Source organism: Oryza brachyantha, chromosome 1 (genome assembly GCF_000231095.2).
Source record: "Oryza brachyantha chromosome 1, ObraRS2, whole genome shotgun sequence".
Lineage (NCBI taxonomy): Eukaryota > Viridiplantae > Streptophyta > Magnoliopsida > Poales > Poaceae > Oryza > Oryza brachyantha.
The window spans coordinates 20320692-20343207 of NC_023163.2; the positions used below are offsets into that span (position 1 = coordinate 20320692).

At 42.2% G+C, this 22516-nt stretch overlaps 3 protein-coding genes across 3 annotated transcripts; 1 reads left to right on the plus strand and 2 right to left on the minus strand.

The window, feature by feature from the left end:
* Positions 1–442: 442 nt before the first annotated feature.
* Positions 443–3474, minus strand: LOC102721877 (60S ribosomal protein L18a-like protein). The gene is made up of 5 exons (XM_006644426.3): positions 3469–3474; positions 2912–3329; positions 1805–1883; positions 1600–1717; positions 443–703 (listed from the first exon to the last, which is right to left on the minus strand). Exons 1-5 carry the CDS (start codon positions 3472–3474, stop codon positions 644–646), a joined length of 681 nt encoding a protein of 226 aa, XP_006644489.2. The 3' UTR covers positions 443–643.
* Positions 3475–6122: 2648 nt separating this feature from the next.
* Positions 6123–9193, minus strand: LOC102722159 (persulfide dioxygenase ETHE1 homolog, mitochondrial). The gene is made up of 9 exons (XM_006644427.3): positions 8623–9193; positions 7773–7901; positions 7550–7657; positions 7244–7378; positions 7036–7077; positions 6818–6877; positions 6693–6746; positions 6581–6605; positions 6123–6410 (listed from the first exon to the last, which is right to left on the minus strand). Exons 1-9 carry the CDS (start codon positions 8881–8883, stop codon positions 6319–6321), a joined length of 906 nt encoding a protein of 301 aa, XP_006644490.1. The 5' UTR covers positions 8884–9193; the 3' UTR covers positions 6123–6318.
* A 2651-nt stretch (positions 9194–11844) lies between these two features.
* On the plus strand, positions 11845–16679 carry LOC102714060 (peroxidase 19). Its single transcript, XM_015841228.2, has 3 exons — positions 11845–12280; positions 12487–12696; positions 15819–16679. Exons 1-3 carry the CDS (start codon positions 11948–11950, stop codon positions 16395–16397), a joined length of 1122 nt encoding a protein of 373 aa, XP_015696714.2. The 5' UTR covers positions 11845–11947; the 3' UTR covers positions 16398–16679.
* Positions 16680–22516: the final 5837 nt, after the last annotated feature.

Genomic DNA, 22516 nt, shown 5'->3' on the forward strand with positions numbered 1-22516 from the left:
AGCGAGCGATATGGGTGGGAGACTGGGAGTGCAACTCAACTCGGAAGGGCGACGCGACTACGTGAACGGGATCGAACGTACAAAGGAGGGAGTCTCGCACGGTTTAATATCGAGCGCGCGCGTTTTCCCCTCGTGTGGTCTTCAGGCTCCGGATCCGAGTCGAAGCCGCGAATCCGTTCAGGTCTCCAAATTTCTTGTTTCGGAAGCGGTTTGAGTCTGTTTTATTTTATTTCCGCATACTTTAATTGCTACCGTGGGCCGAATAACATGCCAGCCCTGATCGAATTTACACGGTCCGTTACTGGGCTGGGCTGGGCTGGAATGGTCGGTTACCTAGCAGAGAAGCCCAAAAGGGCCCAATGGGCGACATCTGTAGTGACGAGTTGACGGCGAAATTTGCAACCCTAGTGCAGAGAACCTAAACCTTACAACCTGAGACAGCGTTAGAAAAATGGATATTTAAATATAATAAATATGATGAATACATCAACACCTTTGTACACTACAAATATACATAGCCAAATATGAGAATACGTCGTCGTCGTCCCACTATCATTTCTATGTATGCATGTACAACCCAGAATTTCACAAGATATTCAAACAGACATTTACATTAGGCAAACCACTGATGATCGAAACCAGTTCACCAAATATCTTCTCCTTTCGTGAGACCAAGCAGAACAGCAATGGCAGCAAGCAAAGCCTGCATGTGGCACCAAAATTTTCAGAGCAAAGTTAGATAAATTATTTTTCTGCTTTCAATCATAAAGAATGGAGGTAAGTTGCAATTCCTTGCCTAGTAGATACCACAATTAACCGCTTTACTTAACATTTTATGTAATAAATATCGAATTTTATGCAGAAAGTGTGTGTGACTGTTAGTTGAGCAATATGCCACTCCCTCCATTTTAGGTTATAAGATGTTTTGGTTTTCCCTATATTCATCTATGAACTAATATATGTAATTTGTTTTATGTGTATATCCAGATTTATTAGTATCTATAAAAATCTAGGAAAAGCCAAAACATCTTATAACCCAAACAGAGGTAAACTAACATATATGATGAACTTCAGTCCTATAATTTTTTTTCCTTTTTGAGAACTTCAGTTCTATAATTAACTCCCAAAATTAGAGGTAAGGGAAATTTCTTTTTCAACCAAAATTATGCCGCGCTCTTTTTAGATTATGGTTAATGGATTGTGTGCAGATTATTTCATGCCAAACTGCCACGCTTACAAAAGCACGGTTTCTCCAAAAACTTTCTACATCGGTGTTGCTTTGATAACTTGTTCAAGGCTATTTTTAGCTTTATAACATATCATATTTAATTCATTCTTATAAGTGATCTACCATAAAGAACACCCCCTTAGCATCCAGAAAGATGAAATATAGCTACGCATCTATATGCATTGAAATCCACCTATGCCAACCATCGTGTTTATCATCTTTGTGGCTTGTGCTTGTACTAACGGTCAAAGGCACAGTCTAAGTCTCATAGCATTGAACATGTTTTTAACCAACATTTTTGACAAAGCAAACAATCATGGCCCATAGCAATTTAAAAACTACCAAGTATTGCAGTGGTGTTGAGGACTTACAGCAATAGTACAAGCAACATATCCAGGTTTCTCCCTGTAATCATGTACTCGGACGCAGATCAGAACGAAAGCTCCAACATACCATGGAATGGCAGCAAGGAAGAAGCCAATAATAAACCTTTCCCAAACAGTAGAAAGAGCACTTTCTCAGTCTGATTCAAGTTCAGAAATGCAATGCAAGATGATAATGTTCAGAGATACATACAGGAACCAACCCATGCCAAGGCCACAGCATGGAAGGCGTTGCATTCTCACAGGCCTTCCTTCAACAACAGGAATGTAACCTAAGAAACAGTAAGCATGATATGATAATCAATAAGGTGAGTCACCGAGTCCACGATATTCCAATTCGCATTCAAATTCATACTAATGGAATTTGAAAAAAAAAGGTATAAGCTTGTTCAAATAAAAATACTGGATTCACTCAAGCAGTACATTGTATTCTTAGATCACGTATTCCTCTGATGAATTATTCTGCAGAATTATGTTTCAGACGAATATCACATGTTAGACAATAACACTAAAGAGCTCCTTCAGAAACTAGAGTTTGATTAGACCATTTGTTTACTTTTTATACTTGTGTGTTCTAGTGAACAACAGAAAATCACCAACTTCTAATGGCATGGCCAAATAATGCAACCAAAAGGACTATGGAACCTTTGAAGTTTGATCACAAAACGGCAGTGCCATGTTCTTCACACCAGCAAACTGCCTGCTCAGAAGTGAATCTTGAAAATTCGAGCATACACTCAATTAAAGATGAGTTATCCTCTCTTAGTCCATAACACTACTAGCATCTCACTAATGAAATGAAATAGTAAAGGAACTACAAGTTTGATTACACAGATAGTGGATGGGCGATAGAGGACCAATGTAAGGTAGACACCCACATTCATCTTCTGATATACTGCATTTCAGAAACCGAAATAATTTCGAGTTTCAACAGATGCTAACATGATCTGGTAGCCCATGTGACAAGGTGAGCATATACATGCTAACCATAACAATTTCAAGGATCGATCTAATTAAATAGTTTTTTTAATTAATTTAGTTAGTGCTTCGCGACAACAAGGGCTTTTGGCTATGCATTTGCATTGCCAAAATATCTTATGTTGTGGGATGGAAGCAGTAACTAGTTCTACAAAAAACAAAAGAAAAAATCTTCAAAAGCAGGGAGATAAGCACTAAATCAACCGAACAAGACGAATTCACTAAAAATGCTTCCTAGTTCCCATGGAAAACGGATCCATCCTACGGGACGGCGATCCGAGGCGTACCACACAATCGAACTTCGTACTAGGGTTTCCCTTACCTTGCACGGCCTGGTAGCCCTGGGCGTAGTACGGCGCGGCGGCCGTGTACGTCTGCGGAGGAGGGTAGACCGCGTAGGACGCCGGTGGCGGCGGCGGGTAGTGCCGGAACCCAGGTGGCGGGGCCGGCTGGGGGAACCCGACCGCCGGCTGCGGCAGCTCGCCTGTGGCGGGTGGCGGGGCCCCGAAGGTGCCGTACTGGTGCTGCGGCGGTTGTGGCGGCGCCGACGGCGGGAACCCCGATGAGGCGGAGCTGGGCTTGCCGTCGGCGTCAGGCATCTCGCCGGCCATAGCGCGGTGGGGGAAGGTTTGCTCGTGCGTCTCGTCTGGGATTTTGAGGCGGCCACCGCGACGCGGGTAATTTCTTCCCGGAGAGACGAGAGAGACTGGAATGATTTTTTGGGGTTCTCTGTTACGACACTGATAGATATACTTATATTTAGCTTTAAAAAAAATTGGGGAAAAAAACGTGGGGCTCCCGCCTGTATGGTCTGTGAAATTGCCATCAAATTTTACAGCTAAACGCGCTTAGTCAGCGGTAACAACAGGTGATTAGAACGGTCATTTGTAGTTGCAACTGTTTCACAAACAAACAACAAATGTGCTGGTTTGGCAATGCTGTGGAAAATGGAATACGATGTCGGACGGAGATGGAACCGTCAAATGATTAATTGAAATACGGACGATTAATCAGAATTATACGAAAATATAACGTTTATATTAATATATGTATACATTAGTATTACTCTTTCTTTTGGGGATATTTAAATATCTAAGATCATATAAAATAGATGTATTTATACCATTATTAATTTGAGCAATCATAAAAATAATCATGCCGTGTAAAGGCTAGAATTTCATTCCAAATAGTAATATTTTTAGTTTATTTTTATTATAAATTGTAAAAAAATATAATAAAATATAAATGGTAGTAAACATAGGCGCAAATATAAGTATAATTAGTTGTCAATGATAGAAATGTCAAACATACTAAAATAAAATGTATAGAGTCTAGATTGGTTAGCTACTGTGGCGGTAGATTTTTCTATTTATATGGATTATGCGGACGATTAAACGGAAAAACGGATAATTAATCGCTAAATACGAAAATTTAACGTTCATAAACGTATAAACGTAAAATGATGACCAATATCATCGATACGGGACGGTTTTACTACCGTCACCGATTAAACGGCCGAGTCGGCCGTTTTCCACAACTGTTTCTGGTTACTTCCTGGCGATAGCTGAAGTGACAAATTAGTGGGGTTTTTTTCCCCTTATTTTAACTTGCTCAAAATACATGCCATGGCATGTGGAAATGATTTTCTTATCCCCTGCAAAGCCGCTGGTTAAAGGCGTAGACAAAACGAGAAGGAAAAAAAAAACGTGTTTCGGGCCCTATCAAGTCTGGCGTGTTCGAGATCACTGAACTTATAATTGTTTGGATTATTTAAGGATAAAGTCAAACGGAATATTTGTAAGTTAAAAATAATTTATGAATAAAAATTTTATATGTGTTCTTAGTAATCCAAAAATCAAGTCTGAAGAATAAACTACGATAAAAAATCCTAAAATCTACTCTAAATTAAAAGTTAATATGTAAAATTTGAATTATAAGTATAATCAAAAGAAATAGAAAGAGCCAATAAGCTTTAAAAGTACAAAAATAGTTGCAACATTCTCACACGCACTTTCTCTTCCGGTGAAGCCACAAGTGTCAAGCTCCAGACCTCTAAACCTTGAAAGAATCTACTCTATGCTAGTGAGTTTGGTTTTGTTCAAAGATTTATCGCATGCCAGTGGGTTTAGTTTTGTCTAAAGATTTGTCACTTAGAGCATGTCAAGCAACTCATCCATCTCATACTTGATTTAAAAAATAAAAAATAGAGGATAAATAGTAAAAACTATGATGCAACAATTCTCCAAGACATCATCTATTTTTTAGCCATCGTTCATACATGGGCCTTCTTACTCTAAATGGAGATGCAAGACTTTCTTAAATAGTGTATACTTAATGGGAAATTGATATTTAATATATATTAATAAAATATAGTTAGTTGTGATACAGAGGATGTAATATGAATGATCTGCTGGAGTACAAATAGATAGAGGGAGAAATCTTTTGTAGATGGTCATTTAAGTATAGATATCGATGGTTAAATTTAGATGATTTATTAGGCATGCTCTTACACCATTTATACCATTTGTCTGTTTTTTTTCAAAAACACACAAAATGCCCTTATAGATATACACGGTTAACAATTGTTTAAATAATAATATTTTGTGTAGCCTTCTTACACAATATAAAAGTTTGTGGATAAGTTTCATGTTTTTTCAATGACATTTTTTTATAAAATATAATTTATCTATTATATGCTGCATAGAATATTTTTTAATTGTCATTGTTAATATAAATCATCTTTCGTGTGCTACATAAAGTATATTCTTTTATTATCTTTTGTGTAAGTGATTCCTCTTTGATACCATACAAAATTATATTTTTCAAAAATAAAAAAATATTGAAATGTATAGAAACTTCAATTTCGTGCAAAGGGGCTACACGCTAGCATTCATAACTTTTTGAAATTTCTATCTAGGCTAATCAATTTTAACTCATATGTATATAAGGATATTTTTGGTATTTTGGGGAAAAGAAACACCTAAGTGGTGCATGTAGAACAGTTTGTAAAGTCTGCGATATATTATATAAAGTGACAATGTAATTGCTAAATTATTGAACTAGCACAAACTTGATGGCATACAGTAGATTCTCTCCTAAACCATAGCCAAATTTAAATTTTAGAAGTAATTTATAATTATTCTTCGCTTTCAATTTTTCCGGCTTAAATTCTGGATTGCTGAGAGTAGAAATATAAAAGCCTTTACTTTAAAATAACTTTTTTTTGTTTATTTTCTCGGCTTGTGAGCCGTAGCTCAACCTTTTCTCGGCTTGTAAGCCGTATAACTCAAGTAATGATAAACAAAGACAAATTCGTCAGCACAACAAATAATACGAGGAAGAAAACAATAAGCGCTTTAGCAAGTTGAAGACTTCTGGTGCTTGCTCAAGGAAGAAAATATACTACAAATTTCTTTTCAAGCCGCGAAGTCTTTCATATGTGGTGCGTATTATCCTACAGAATAACTTTGAGAATGATGCCGCAGCTGACTTTCGATGAGAACTTTGTACAGTATAACACAAGACAAGAGATATAACACAAGACAAGAGGCAAAGTGGCCTCTGTTTATTATCATCATTGATCTCATCAAACTGAAATGCTCCCAGGTGGTGCCTTACAAGTTACGAACAGATTACTTATTTAATGTACAACATGGCTCCGAGCTTTCTTGAGTTGACCGTGAGTTCACAACAGCCACCAGCACCTTTGAAAGCTTCAGCTGGAACAGCTCAGACCGAGGATGGTGGAGGATCCTGAATACCGCAGACCAAATTCGCAGGTACAGCTACATCGATCATCTTTGGATAGGCCAAGTTCAAGTCTGCTCAATGACAGAGTAAACAAATCAGATATCTTGTTCAGTATACAAAAAGCAGAAGTAATGTTGATATTGTAAGTGCCTATGCGGGTATAAGTAGAATGAAAATAGGTATTCATAAATTAATGTGCAGAGAAAAGGTACATATCCATTGTTAAGACTCAGAAACTTACTGTCCATTATTGTCTTGAATGTTTCCTATAAATATAACAAATAAATTAATGTCAGAAAAAATACTTTATTAGTTAGACGGGTATGAAGAATTCGAGCCAAAGCAGAAAGTACCTTATCCTTGGTTAGTCGAGCATTATAGGCAACCTCCTCTTCAACAGTACTTACCTACAAAATAAAACAAGTCAAGTGCCTGGTACCCTCCTTGATTGCTAAGCTTTTAGAAAATGAACACTTACTGTGAATCCTTTGTAGTCATGGCCAGGATAAAGCAGGGTATCCTTTGGCAATGTAAAAATCTGATAAGAATAGAAAAGTCAGCCAAGTACCCTTTATATTATGTACAACAATGTGTGCTTAGTCTCAAAATATTATGTATGATTACCTAAAAAAAGAAGTATGCTATTCTACGAGCTGATGTGTGCTTAGTCTTAAAAACGGGGAAATGTCTACTTGCCTGCGAATGCACTGATTCGTACAACTCATCAGAACTTCCTCCCTGTAATACCAGAAAACAAAAAAAAACAATTTATGTTCAAACATAATTTCTCTAGATCATGAAAATATACATTCAGTCCCTAACAATTAGCCACAATATCTTCAAACAGAACAATTCCTGGTCGCTAGGCTACAGATAAGTGGCAGTGCTTACTGCTTAAAATTACCTGAAAGTCTGTCCTTCCACATGCACGTATAAGTAAAGCATCACCAGTAAAAGCCATTCTTGGTGAAGGTTGATCATCACCATCACCTGTTACATAAGTCACACAGCCAGCAGTATGGCCAGGAGTAGACCGTACCTAAAAAGACAATTTTGCCATTTCTGATGTCAGAAAATTCATCATATCCCCAATATTACAAGACAGATTGAACAAAGATGCATACAGTCAACCAAACTGCTGATAAAGCATGAAAATCCAGACAGGGAGAAGCAATACATAGCCAACTAGCTAACTAAAATGGGATTATACCTCGAGGAAGAGGTTACCGAAGTATATTTTGTCCCCATGCTCAATAAAATGGTCTGCTTTTGCTTTGCTAGATTTTGCAATTACGGACTTTACTCCAGGTAACTTAGTCTGCAAGTACATTCATCATATGAACATGTATTAACAAAGAGAACAAGATATCAAAACTATGAAAAGAAAGTATATCAAAAGCATCTCGAGAAGTTCAGAAGTTGGAACTATCTACCTTTATTAATCCTGTTCCAGTGACATGATCAGCATGCACATGAGTATTCATAGCATAGACTAGCTTCAAGCCCAACTCCTTGATTAGATTGAGATCTCTATCAACTGTTCTGTCCACAGGGTCAATCAACTGATAACACGAAACCAAGGAGGTTAGGGAGGAGATTGATGAAATGGAAGAAACTAAACCTAAACATCAAATCTGCAACAATAGCATCAATAAATTATTCTTATCTAGTTAAGTACTTATTGCACTAGCCTGGTTTGTCACATATATAGGGAAAAGTTCTTTTTTTCCATTTTTGTTCAATCAATACAATAATTAAGACACCACATAGCTTAAAGGTACTTTAGCAAAACCGGGGAGATTGATTGAGTTTTTTTTTTATCAATGAAATATGAAATTTGGGATTCTTGAAGAAAGCAGTGAAATTGCATATTAATGTAATGTAATGTGAAGACCAGGGCAACTTGAATCTCCATCAGAATGATAACGAATAATTCGATTATCTTTTGTAGCTTGTAAATGCACCTCCTGAACTGGATACTTATAATTACAGACACTGATTGCAATGTACTCCATACCATCTGACAAACACAACAAGATGATCTTTCTCACCACAGATCAGTTGGGGGTTCCACAATTCACAGACAATCAGTTATTCCAATCTTATACCTATTTGGAGTATTATGTTTTGCTACTTATGTTTTTACCTACAGTCATACATTCTGCACTAGCTACTGATAGAGCAATCCGTTATCCACAAAGAGGCTACCCCTTTACCCAATCGACATCCAGAGCAACCAACAGCAACAAACATACCCAGTCCAGCTCAAGAGCATCGACTCACCACGGCGGGCTTCTCGGGGTCCCCGACGTCGGCGAGGAGGTAGGTGTACGTGGAGCTCTCCTTCTCGAACAGCTGCCTGAACAGCAGCCTCCTCCTTTCCGCACCGGAGCCGCTGCTGTACGCCGCCATTGCGAGCACCACCGGCAGCAGCCTTAGGCTCCGCGAGATCGGCCTTGCACACGACGACGACGGCGCGGCGACGGCGGCGGCGGCAGATAGGTGTGGGATCAGGCGGCGGCACGAACGAAGCAGCGGCACCATCGGCTCGCCCCCGCCCGCGGGCTATATAATAAGGTGGATGTACGCGCGCGAGTGGGAACGAAGGGCGGAAGAAATCAAGACGGGGAATCGACCGCGGGGAGGGGAGGGGCTTGGGTGTTAACGGCGGCGGACCTCGCGGTGATTGACACGCGCCGGAATAAAGAAATGCGGAGAGGGTCAGGTCAAGGAGGAGGAGGAGACGACGGCAGCGATGAGGTGGCGAGGTCCACGAGGCCGTCGGCGCCGTGGTTTCGCTCGCGGCGGGCGAGGAGCCGAGGAGGAGGAGGAGATAGGGGAGAGAGTTTCCGCACTTTGGATCAGCGGATACGCTAATCTAGCGGTCTAAACGTGCTTATAAGTTATACTCGATGTTTTCAGATACCAATTTTTCTTCAGAATTTGTTCAGATACCAATTTCTTTAGAATTTGTCAGGCACTAATACACGGGGAGAATTTTGGAAGATCTCTCAGCACAAGAAACCGCCGTCTGAAGTTCTGAATCTGAAGTTCCAAACATGGGTTCAGCTGAAGCGCTGCTTATTGCTGCTCTGCAGTGTCAGTACTCAGTAAGCATCTGACAAATCACAGATCAAGCTGCGAGGAGGTTGAGCTAAGAGCAAGTATAATAGCATAAAATAAGTTGGCTAATTGCTTATGTGAAGGAGAGAGGGGATGAGAGAGAGTGTAAGTAGGTTGTAAGCTTATAGCCAGTTCCGGCACAAGAATCAAGAAACTCGGTAAGAGTAACATGTGGGTCCTATATTAATGATAAAGAGCTAACTACTATATAAGTGAGCTAAAAGAAAACTATAAAAACTTTTATAACCAATTTATTGACTATATTATTAGGTTGGCTCTAGTTCTTGCAGCTAGCAGCTAACCACCAAGTGACGGATGACCTCATGGATTACATAACGCGAAAGGGACGAGCGAATAAAAAGTAGGAGTTCTGGAACTCCCAGTATTCTAAATGCGTAAACTGACGCAGGAGACGCATACACTTGTTTTGTTTGTAGTACACTTATCAGTTTGCAAGGCTGTACAGAGTGCAGTGGTCTGACTCTGACGCGGACGGACCGATTGATAGGGCAACAAGAGGTTGGTGGATTGGTCCGATTGGTGTCGTTGTCAATGCAAGCTAGCCGAGTAATCACGCACTGCGCGCAGGTGGAGGACAAGCACAAAAAGGATCGGGATAGGGGAGGAGGTTGATCTGGCAATATTGTGCTGGACCTACTTGCACGAATTTCACTCCCATTGCTTAAGCTGCTGTACACTTGCACCGGTGTAAATGTTCTTATGAGTTGCTACGTTTGGTATATTATATTGTTCGTCCACTTAACAGTTAACAAGGTTCATGTAGGAAAAAAAACAGTGGAGTACATGCGAGCATTTTTGTTTGATATAGGACTGCCAGGATAATGGTAGGGTAAAGTTGATGAGTATAGGTTTGGTAGCTTTTGTTTAGTGTCACATTATTCTGACAACACATAAATGCACGAGTAATGTCAGAATTATAACGGAGTTTTTCGTGTATCGCTGTACCAAAACTTTAGGTGAATACATTTTGATAGGGTAGCGAACGAAATGCCTTTATTTCATCAAAGAAATATATGAAATAGCCTCTAAATTGAGAACGAGGACGTGTATGAATTGTACATTTTGCCATGTATTAACAATGTGCATAAAAACATATTAAGGAGCGGTGGAACTATTGTAGCTTCTAGTTTTTTTTTTTCATATCACCCTGACCATTTCCACTTCAATTTTAGATGGGCTGGAACCATTAGTTGGACTAGAGCTGAAACCGTCTCAACTAGACAGAATTATGGGTGGTAATGGGTCTAAATATTTTCCTTATAAAATTTAAGTGTTTGGTCTAAAATGGATAGAAAATAAAATTTAATAGAATTTTAAACTAAAGTTTTCTAAGAATTAAATAGGGCTGTGAAAGAATCGAAGTGCACTTGGCCGCAGAACGCGGTAGTATAATAGCATGGCAAATTTGGTCGGCAGCTTTGTGCTAAAACATCGCGTGGCAAATCCGCAAACCGTCTCAACTAAACTGACACGATGATGCCCATCCACACACACACACACAAACACAGTACTAGAACATGCGCAAATGAGCAAACCAGCCCAGTTGGACAGTGTTGGGCCCAAGACGCGAAAGGCTTGTAGCCCACAACAAAAACTCGTCGGCTACGGGCTTTCGGCTGCCACTCTACTCTTCCTCCACGGGCTACGGCAGTTGAAAGAGGCCGACGAGGAGAATCCAAGACGCAAATGCTCTTTCCTTTCCCATTTCAGCGAAACTGTCCAAGTTCCACACTTCCACAGATCCACCAGGGGCCATCGAATGCTTGCACGTTCCACACTTCCACAGATCGACACGCGTGGAGCGATTTGACCCTCTTTGCCCGATGATGGCACGAGCAGGATTTGCACGCAGGCCACCTGCTACGTACGGCTCTGCCACACGTACATACATACACTGTAGAATCACCCGCTGGTTACGCCCACAGTTTCCATTTTCCATTGGACCCAAGGGAAAAGACAAGCCCTTCTAGTGGTTCCTACTTTGTACTGGTACTGCGCTACTGCTGCCAGAGCAGAACAACAAACCTGTTCAGCCGTTTTGCTGTCCTAACGCAGACAGGATGACTGGATGAGTACTTATAATCTCTGGTCGTACTAGATTAATTAGCAGTAACAATTAGCCACGTATTACGCTGAGTATACTGTCTAAATTAGCCATTAGAACTACTGCGAAGTTGTTGTACATTTGTATCATGGCTCCAGCCTCAGTCTCTCTCTCTTCACGGGAGGGCAGTGCCGTTTTGGTCGGATTCCGCCAAGTTAGGGCAGCACATGCGCTCGCCTTCCACTGTTTGTCCATACACCTGCAAACAACGCCCTCCTTTCCCTCGGCTCGGCCTGTCTCGCGCTATCGCCGCCCAGCTACACGCTACGAGATAAGCCAAGCTTGCTTGCTTGCTTGCTTGGTCGCTTTGCTCGCGCTTCTCCCCGCCTAGATTCCACTCGGTTCTCTGTCAGCCGCGCGATGGATTACTCCGGAGGTGTCGTCCGCGTTCGACGGCTTCGGCTTCGGCTCCTGCTCTGCTTCCTCCTCGCGGCCGCCGTGGCGCCGGCTTGCCGCGCTCGGGAGGCGCAGCCGCTGCCGGTGGAGGAGGTGCCGGCCGCGGCGGGGGCAGGGGGGCCGCGGGGCGGCGCGAGGCGAGCGCCCGTGCGGCACGAGCTGTCGATGGACTTCTACGCCAAGACGTGCGCCGCGGTCGACCAGATCGTCGGCAACGTCACTGCCCCGCTGTTCCGCGACAACCCCGCCGCCGGCCCCGCCGTGCTCCGCCTCTTCTACCACGACTGCTTCGTCGAAGTACGTGCACTGATCGAGCTCGCCAATCGCCACCCATTGCATGCAAACGGCGCACATGTATCCGCACGCGCATTGTGCAATTCTCTCTATCGTGCAAGCACTCAGCACATTACACTGTTTGCTATCGGTTTCGTACATTTGCTTGGCATGCATCGGTTCTGATCACCTGCAACACCGGGGATGTGCGCGCGTGCGTGTTTTCTCAGGGCTGCGACGCGTCCATACTGATCGCGCCGACGGGCAGCAACGCCGGCGGGCCGCCGAGGGTGGAGAGGGACATGGAGGAGAACAGGAACCTGCCGCAGGAGGCGTTCGACGCGGTGGAGATGGCCAAGGCCGCCGTGGAGAAGGCGTGCCCCGGCGTTGTCACCTGCGCCGACGTCCTCGCCCTCGCCGCCCGGGACTTCGTCCACCTGGTACGCATGCACACTCCGCCATTCTCTCCATTTTTCTCCTTCAAAAAACAAAAAAGCTCGTTTTTTCACGCGAAAATCCGTGCACTTAGCAGTGACTCTAAACTGAAAAACCAAACAGTAAACTGTGCAAGTACAGTCCTATGCAACTGAAAGCGCCAACAAACCGAAATGTACGGTGCATTTCAGTGCGAGAAAAAAAAATCACTAGCACTGGAAGTAACTGGCGTGTAGCATTGCAACAAACTGAACAAAATTGTACAAATGTACAGTATGTTTGATCGATAAAGAAGATAGCGAAAACAAATACAACTAGCAACAGTAGATTTCAGTGCGCGGCAATGCAACTCCCAACCGTCAAAGGGGAGTGATTTTAAACCACACATACCATCATTTATTGTATGCTATCTAAATAGTTATAAAAAAATATAAAAAAGTTATGAAAATAGATTAATACAACATATATATCTACATAAACATGCAAGTTTAAATATGACTTTTACAATCCATAACAAAAATAATAAATATGACTATGAGTATACGTATACTGTTCAGAGTTCAATTTGTTGTTTTTGTTGTGGATTATAGAAGTCATATTTGAACTTGCATGTTTGTGTAGTGATATATCTTGTATTAATCTATTTTCATAATTTTTTTAATTTTTTTAATAATTATTTAGATAACATGCAATAGACGAGTGGATATGCCATCGAGTTTAGAATACTTCCCCGTCAAAGTTGGCATACTACAGAATTAGGACCAGAGGCCAAGTCCGGGGAAAAAGAAACCCTGCTTTGCTTTCGCATGTGGATAAAAGGCACATCCACCACTCCGCCGATGGGCAGCATGTGAAATGCGAAACCGAAGCCAACGTCGTCGTCAGGAACAGGGCTCCTGCCTCCTGCGCATGCTCGGTTAGTTAACTAACTCATGCATGGATGCATGCGATGCATGCAGCTAATCATGGTTTTTTTTCTGGGCAGCACGTACGGGCAGCTGGTAAAATTAATCAAAAGTGATCACTGATCAGCCTTTTCCGTTGCGCCGAATCGATCATAAACGGTAGCAACGGTGCGGTCGGTGATCTATCGCTAGCTATAAGTCGATGCACTGGTGCTAGAAAGGCAAAGTTTAATTTGTGTCTGTGGCCGTGCATGTCTAAATGGCAGGTCCTGGTTTTGTTAGCAAAGTTCTTAATGCAGTCCACTGGCATTGCTGATTAAGAAACAAGCGATGATCGAGTACGTACGTAGTTTGTGTATCCGTGGCCTGTTCCTGATCTACAGAGCCGCTACCTCAACGGGTAATTAGGTGCTGGGGATTCGATACTTTCTTGGATCTTAGTAATGGTGGTCACTGGTATGCACACAGAGACAAGGGGCGCCAGAGGATTAAGTTAGTCAGGATCGTGTCCAAGAGCAGCAGCGGATTCGGTGGCTCGGGGCACATGGATACGTGGTTGCGTTTAGCTAGCGCGTGGGTGCCCGATCGATGACGCCTGTCACGGCCGGAGCTGCACTGCACTGTACTCTCTCTGTAGTTAAGCTAGCTAGCTAGCCAGCCAACTAACAAGTTGTCTTTGGTTTGTCCATTTGCTATTTCGCTGGCCTGTGAAGCCTACCTCTGAGCAAGTCAAGTGTCGTGTTCTTCCCCTCCCCCCTCCTGTGCCTCGATCTCCCTCTCTTTTATTTCGGTGATCTCCCCAGTGGCGGAGCCAGAAAGAAAATCTATCTATGCCAAACATAATACTATTAGGGGCGTTCGGCCTCCTATAAGTTAACTTATGCCTCTTGTTTTCCGTGTGCACGTTTCCCAAATTGCTAAACGGTGTATTTTTTTCAAAAATTTTCTATATGAAAGTTGTTTGAAAAAATCATATGAATATATTATATATATATTTTAACAATTAATAATTAATTAATCATGTACTAATCTATTACTATGTTTTTTATGCTAGATAAGTTAATTTATCCTCCTTACCCCGAACGCGACCTAAGTTCTAATTTGTGTATAAGAACCACATATGTAAAATAAAATGAAGCTATAATGCATTAACTTATAAATTATCATGCGAATGATACTCCATATAAATCACAATATTTATAAATTATTTTTTACGCCACTTACAAAACACTGAATATGACGAGGGGTTCCGCCAGCGGCCAGGTATGGCGACTGCCGTAGCTTGCCATATAGGTGGCTCCACCACTTGATCTCCCCCACGGATGATGCCTGTGGGCAATAATCAAGCCTGACCGGCGCTTGCGCCTGCTTTGTTGTGTAGCGTGGCCTCTCTTCTTTTCTTTGCAGTGGTTCTGCATCTTTGTGGACCATTTCCGCCTAGGTAGGGTTCACAAACTCACGAAAGGCTAAATCAGAAAAGTGAGGTCAAGCAGCGGTAGCTTTTGTTCGGGCATTCTATAGTATAAGTGGATTTATAGGGAAGCACCGGAGTAGTGATGAGAATTGAGAAGAGTAGTGCTATGCGTATGATCCTTCGTACGTACGAGTAACATCAAAATCACGGCGACAACGTACGCATGTAAGGCAAAGCGCGGGCGACAGCAAAACCCGGGCGACAGCAAAACGCAGGCGACGCTGACTGAAATCGTACAAAGAATTGTACGTCTTCGTTGTTGTACGCACAGCACTTTCGGAATCGAGAAGCATGGAACGAAAGCAGCTCGCATTCATCCCAACATGTCTTTTCCCATGAATCTAGCCGCATTCTTAGGACTTTTTTTTTAGAGAGAAGCATTATGAGGACTTAAATGTGACGCGTAGTGTTTTTTTTTCCTTCATTCACGTAACAATTAAAATGTACGTGAAATCTATAAAAAATATTACAGGCAGGCCCTTAAAAATACCCCGTATTTATTTGTAGAGGCCCTGGGGCTGAAAAACACAATAACAAAATCAAGAAAAGCCCAGTACAAACTGGGCCTGTGAGACTCATCCTAGCCAGCAGCACAAGAAAAGCCCATTCCTCTATCGGACTCATCCTACCCAAAAAAAAAATACTTTTGGGCTACTTACAAGGCCCAATATCCCAAAGGCTAAAATTTTCACCTTTTTTGCCAAGGAAAACAAAGTGGATTTAACACGTGGTGATTCTTGCCTCGCAGGCAGGTGGGCCCTACTACCAAGTGAAGAAGGGCCGGAAGGACAGCAAGGTGTCCCTGCCGGGCAAGGTCCGCGGAAGCCTCCCGCGCGCCAACTCCACCGTGGACGAGCTTCTCCGCGTGTTCGCCGCCAAGGGCCTCGGCGCCGGCGACCTGGTGGCGCTCTCGGGCGCGCACACGGTGGGGTTCGCGCACTGCGCCCACTTCGTGGGCCGGCTCTACGACTTCCGGGGCACGCGGCAGCCGGACCCGGTGATGGACGCGCGGCTGGTGAAGGCGCTGCGCATGTCGTGCCCCTTCACCGGCGGCAGCGCCCGCGTGGTGGTGCCGTTCGACGTGAGCACGCCGTTCCAGTTCGACCACGCCTACTACGCCAACCTGCAGGCGAGGCTGGGCCTCCTGGGCTCCGATCAGGCGCTGTTCCTGGACGCCCGCACCAGGCCGCTCGTGCAGGAGCTCGCCGCCGACAAGGAGCGGTTCTTCCAGGCGTTCGCCGCCAGCATGGACAGGATGGGATCCGTCCGGGTCAAGAAGGGCAGGAAGGGAGAGGTCAGGAGAGTCTGCAGCCAGCACCTGCACTGAACTAGCTAGCTACTGCACCTCACACCACGGTCCTGATCGATAGCAATTCGTACAAGGCGTTCGCAGCAGAAGACGATGATACAGATTAGCTCTGAGCTTACATGAGTTATCTTTCGGTGTAAATGCCATTTCGGAGAGTGTTAGTTCAGGTTTTTTATTTCTGCTTCTTTCAATTTTTCTTTTCGTTTGTGGTAGCTTGTGCAGGGAATGTTTGCAGGCCTCTGTCTTTCGCAGCGTGTGAGGCTTCTTATTTGTTTGATTGTATTGGATTGCAGAAGGGGGGCCGATCTCTGTTACTGTGTGTTTACTTCAATTAGGAGTGAATAACATTTTCCATTCTTCAAGTTCTCTGGAGGCTAGCACAATTTTCTATCTCGTCCAAATTGAGCTTGTGTTTTGGGTCAAATACCACATCAACAAAGGATCCATTTCATCTGCACCACGCCCTTCTCGCGTGACAGCTTCATCTTCATTTACAACTAGTATCGTGGCCTAGACTGCGCGGCTAATTTCGTTATCGATTTTCTTATATAATATCAAATATAGTTTCATACTATACTATAAAATAAAATATTAAAGTGGTAATATAGTGTTAAACTCAGACCTAACTTAGATCAACTTTTACCTTTGACGTTCCACGCAAATTAAATAGTGGCTCCTTTTGTATTATCTTAATAACATAATAGACCTAAGAATAATACTACAATAGATCAAAGTTGTACAAAGTTTATAATGTAAGATCATAGTTATGATCTATATTTTATGATGAACAATTGGCTTGTAAATTGATAGATTTAGTTTGTAAACAGTTATTGTGTTGGTGTGAGTGTGTGTGACTAATGTGGGTCAGGTTGCGATATCTGTGCCCGGAAGCGGTTGATTTGTCTCTGTGTGTGCAGGTGACTTGAGGTCAACTGCGGTCAATGGCTGGTGATGACCATGACTAGGTTTAGGGAGGAACTGAGGTCTGGATGGTTGGGATGCGGACCATGACTAAGTTCAGAGAGAAACTGAGGTCTGGATGGTCGGGATGTCATGTGACATGGTTGGACTAAAGTTGTGATTCTTGGAGGTCAATATCGGTCAACGGCAGTGGGATCGTGACTAAGCTCAGGGAGGAGCTGAGGTCCGGACGATCGAGGATGCTGGGTGACGATGTTGAATACAAGATGACACATGGTGGAGGAACACCGTGTAGGATGGATGTGTAACGGGCTTCACATATTGGATGTGCAAGCGCCTAGAAAGAAAATTGGAGTAGGATTGCTCAAGAAATAAAGAAAACGAGGAGATAGAAAATACATGCTACAGTACATGTGGTACTGTAGCATGCAAGGACTTGTGTGTCTGCATGTTGTGTACGTACGTATGTGGCATGGCAAGCACATGCATGAGATATGTACCTGGTGAGGAAGGCTGTTGCGGCAAGGCAGGTGGACTCTATTCCGTGCGTATGTGAATCCAAGAAGGAGTTGGTTTCGGCCATACGCGCAGGAGTTTGTTTCGGCTACAGGCTACGTACGTGTTGCAGCATACCGTACGGGCGCAGATGGATTTGGTTGCCGTATGGTGCAGCGGTAGCACCATGGATTTGGTTTCGGCCGGTGTATGCGGTGCATGTATCTTGAGTAGGAGTCGGATAGAAATTCGAAGATATAAATAGGTATAAGGGGTAGATCCCTAGTATGCTTTTTGTGAGATTTAGAATTAAAAAACTTGAGTTGAATAGTTGTTGATTTTAGATCAACAATTTTGAGAGGAGCGTTGTTGGTGCGCTTTGTAAATTCTAGTTGATGCAATAAAGTCAAATTCATTCGATTTACGTCTTCGACTTTCATCTACTAGTGATTTTCTGGATTCTGACGATCTGATCGGCGCTGGTGACTTTCTGGATTTCGACGATCTGATCGACGGCATAGGAGCGGCGTGATCCGACGATCTGATCGGTGGCACAGGAGCGGCGCGATCAAGGTAGCGATGGCATAGGAGTGAGGCGATCAAGATATTCTTCGACAGAGGTAATCTTTTATTCCGCGAAAGATTTTTGGGTTTTGATTTTCTCTACCATTCACCCCCCTCTGGTAGGTCTGTTTAACTCTGTTTTGATCCTACATATGACATAATATCTCTTTTTCCCTCAGTCTCCTTTAATAACATATCTTTCATATACATTACTTATTTGTGATTGTTCATAACCTGTTTTAAATAACACGTTCACTTATAAAATAAATTAAATATTTTCCAGCATATGAGAATTTTTTTAGTTTAATCTTGCACGATATCTTTGTAGGGATCGGACAACATTAGCGTCGATTAAAAAAACTAATTTTTCCCCTTTACTTGTCCGATTCCAAAAAAATATTATCTTTTCTTTTTTATCTCTTGTTTTCTTTCGACTGCCTGATCCAAAAAAGTATTTTTTTTCCAATTAAAAAAACCCGTTTTTTTCCCTTTCCTTGTCTGATTTCAAAAAAATATTATCTTTTCTTTTTTTATCTCTTATTTTTCTCAATAAAAAAACCTTGTTTTTTCATTATCTTTTCTTTTTTCGATTCCAAAAAAATCATCTTTTTATCCATAAAGTCATTATTATGGATTTATTACTCCTATTGAGGAAGTTCTTCTCCAAGCCAATGTAGAGAGTCGTTTGGACAAACTAACATAGGCAAAAGGAGTGAAAAGAGGGCAAAAGGGAGACTAATTTGTAATGGTTGTACACCAAGAAGCAAAGAAAACAGTTGGGAAAACTGGTCCAATGTTGGACCAATGGTCGATGAACAAACAAAGTGAGGTGAGGAGAGGAGAAGACTTGCATGGCATAGTAGAGTAAATGGAAAAGTTGCATGCCCGCTGTAGGACCCATGTATCAATTAATCATTCCTCGTGCAAGTACACTAGGTTGCACCCAACTCTTCAAGTCGTCCCATTTGCTAGACCATATATATGTACACCCCTTAGACCATGCCACCCACACATATCTCTTGTATGTGTTGACGACAAACTCCATCTTAACATAAGCCAACTGGTGAATAGCACATCAAAGGTGGCAGCGAAAGGTGTCCGGTTGATCCGCTTGCGCTCGACGTGGCCAGCAGCGTTAGGGGAGGGAGAATAAGAACTACAAGAGAGGCGAGGGGGTGGTAGGTTTCTTCCCGATGTACTATGGTTGAGGGTTTCCTACAGATAAGTCGCTTAATCTTGCATGTGAAGGAGATGACACTGAGACGCACAACGGAGACACGAACAAGATCAAGGATGGACTCAATTGAACGGGAGGCAGGAATCACGCTACAATGCAGGTGTGGCATTCCACCTATGACAAAGGGCTTTGACGAATCATGAACATGGGTGTGGGTGGAGTTTTGTGCACATGCCGCAACTGATGACAGTTCCAGAGATGAGCATAGGAGAGTGAGCATAGGAGAGTGAGGATAGAGCTGAGGGAATTTGGGGAATTAGTATTTTCTTTCTTCTTTGCTATTTAAACATGGCAGTACCTCCCGTACGACTGCCCACGAGGGCCCACTCACCATTTCACATGACACATGACATTCGCCCTTAGCTAGGATATGACTTACCCCAAGATGGAGCACCTAGAAAACGTAGCTTCATTGGGTGAAGATTTTCCTAGGTCACTAGTTCATTGGTCAAACATGTCCAATGCAACTTTGTCACGCTTGATGAGAAGTGACATATCTAGGAGTCTAAATTTAGGTGATTCAACTTATGTAAAATTGTTTAAATACCATAAATGTACCATACCAAATATACAATACAAGTTTAAATTTAATAAAATCATCATCGCATACTATTAAGGGAGTTTTCTTCTTTTTTTCTCTCTTGATAATAGTTGTTTTCTCCCTTTTCACATACATAGATGCCTTACATTAGGATTTTTTTGGGTGGTTCTGGACCCACCGAATCACCCCCAGATCTGCCACTATTGACAAGTTAGCACTGAAGGATAGATTCTAGTTGCACATTGGTTTCCTCTTCACAACAAGAGTTGGGTAAATCCAAGTTGACTAATACACGAACTTTCACCACTCGTTTGAGTTAGGACCATGGTGACATGAGTGACCAAGTATCTTGCTTCCTAGATGTAGATCCAACTTATAGGCTACATCTCGAACCTTGGGTAGGATCATATAAGGACCGAAGTATAAAAAACTCAACATCTGGCAAGAGCATCTAGCGATGGACATCAGAACAAAGGCTTGAAGTTTTTGATATACCTCATCACCCACCAAGAATCACCTTTTAGAACAATGCGATCAGCACGAGCATTCATTCGCTGATGAACACACAATAGGTGGTAGATCTATTGGTAAGGTTGGAGGAGTTTGTTGGGGCCTTATGGTTCAACTATAGGTGGCACGGGAGAGGAACATACGTTAGTGTGTGTTTTTTTGTTGAAAGATACAAACGGACCCTAGATGGATCTCACTCTAGGTTTTGTATAGACTGATGGTGATGATTCAACTTAAACATAAGGTGGTTATGTTCCTGGCGAGGATATAGCATCCGACTAACAAACTAAACCCTATACAAATTAAAAATCCAACAACATTCCTTCACCAATATAGTAGAATATCGTTGTCGGAACTTAAATTAGTATGCTTGCTTTCTGGTTATCGTTATCATTCAGACAACGTGGCTTCTGAGTTGTACAAAACAAAGATTGGAAGTGTATTTGTAGAGTTCAGAGGCTACTATTAATGTTATAAATATGATATACCTCGTACACTTCTGGTAATGTGTCCCCAGGAATAATATCATATCAAATATAGATATGTATCACAATACTTTGAAGGGCATACAACAAAGGAACAAAATCATCCTTGTGTAAGGTATAAAATAAGTGGTTTGATCAAGGTATGATGCAACCTACCTAGTCGTATTACCTAAAGTTTTCTCTAATTCTTACGTGGAGAATGGGGCAAAGGTCTCCTCGTAGGGAAGGGGATTGTGTCTCAAGACAAACACAAGTCACATCAAATCAAGATCCGAGGAGCCACCTCGCTACTAGTTGTCAACTTCAATCTTGTTGACTTCGTTGTCGCATTGTAGTTAGGCTGGAGAGTAGTTTGCTCACATAACTTTCTCATTGCTATTGTCTTGCATATACGTTAGCATCAGCTAAAATCCTATATTCTCAAATACTATAATCATATCTCTATTCGATGACAGTCGCCTCCTAGAGTCCCAGCTGTTAGAGCCAGCGTTTATGACAAGGCGCAAGGCTTTGGATAGGATTAAAGCATGAACTTGCGAAGAGGATGTGGATGCATGGTACGCCGTTAGTGGCGTAATCTATCTTGTCCCTGTGGATCTAGTCTTGTGATCATCCTTTTGTTCCAAATGAAGTGTAAAAGCCTTCAACGAATCAAACACGTGCATGGCATTAATTAAGTTTGGCTTGAGGCAATTGTGAGTTCAGTAAGTTCGATCAAATTCCAAGTACTCCTAATTCATGCCGGTTATAGGATTCTCAACCAAAAAATTGGACTGTTATTTGCGCAACCAAACCAGCTAATAGAACAAAATAATAGTAGTAAAAAGTTGGGTGTCACGCTTTTTCCTGAGGTGTTGGGTGCAATGCCTAAAAAACATGTGACTGAAAAGATGAAGTAATACAAATGCAAGTATAACCAAAACATGATAAACATATTCTCACCTTAAGCTTGCTTGAACCGATAGTGTCGGAAGAAACACGCGTGAACGATAATTTTGAAGTAGGTTGTACAGAGACTTCAGACTTCTATAGTGCAAATTGGACATATGACCGAACCTCCAACCCAATTTGACCCGAAACATATGGCTCCATTGATCTTTGGGTTAATCTTGAAAAGAAATAATTTTGCAAGACATCCTAGGATTTGTTTTCCTTTTAGGAATAGCTTAATTACCAATTGAGTTGCTGTCATATTGGGTAGTTCCCTTACAATTAAAATGCAACCAATTGATGCATGCAAACAAATGTTTTTATTGGCCAGCTTATAGTCTACTACCAGTATTATACTTGGTCAGTCCAAGGTCAAGGATGAAAACAAATGTTTTTTTAGTTCTTTATGAGTAATATAATCAGTTTTGAAGGCTGAGATCTATGATTGCCTTGG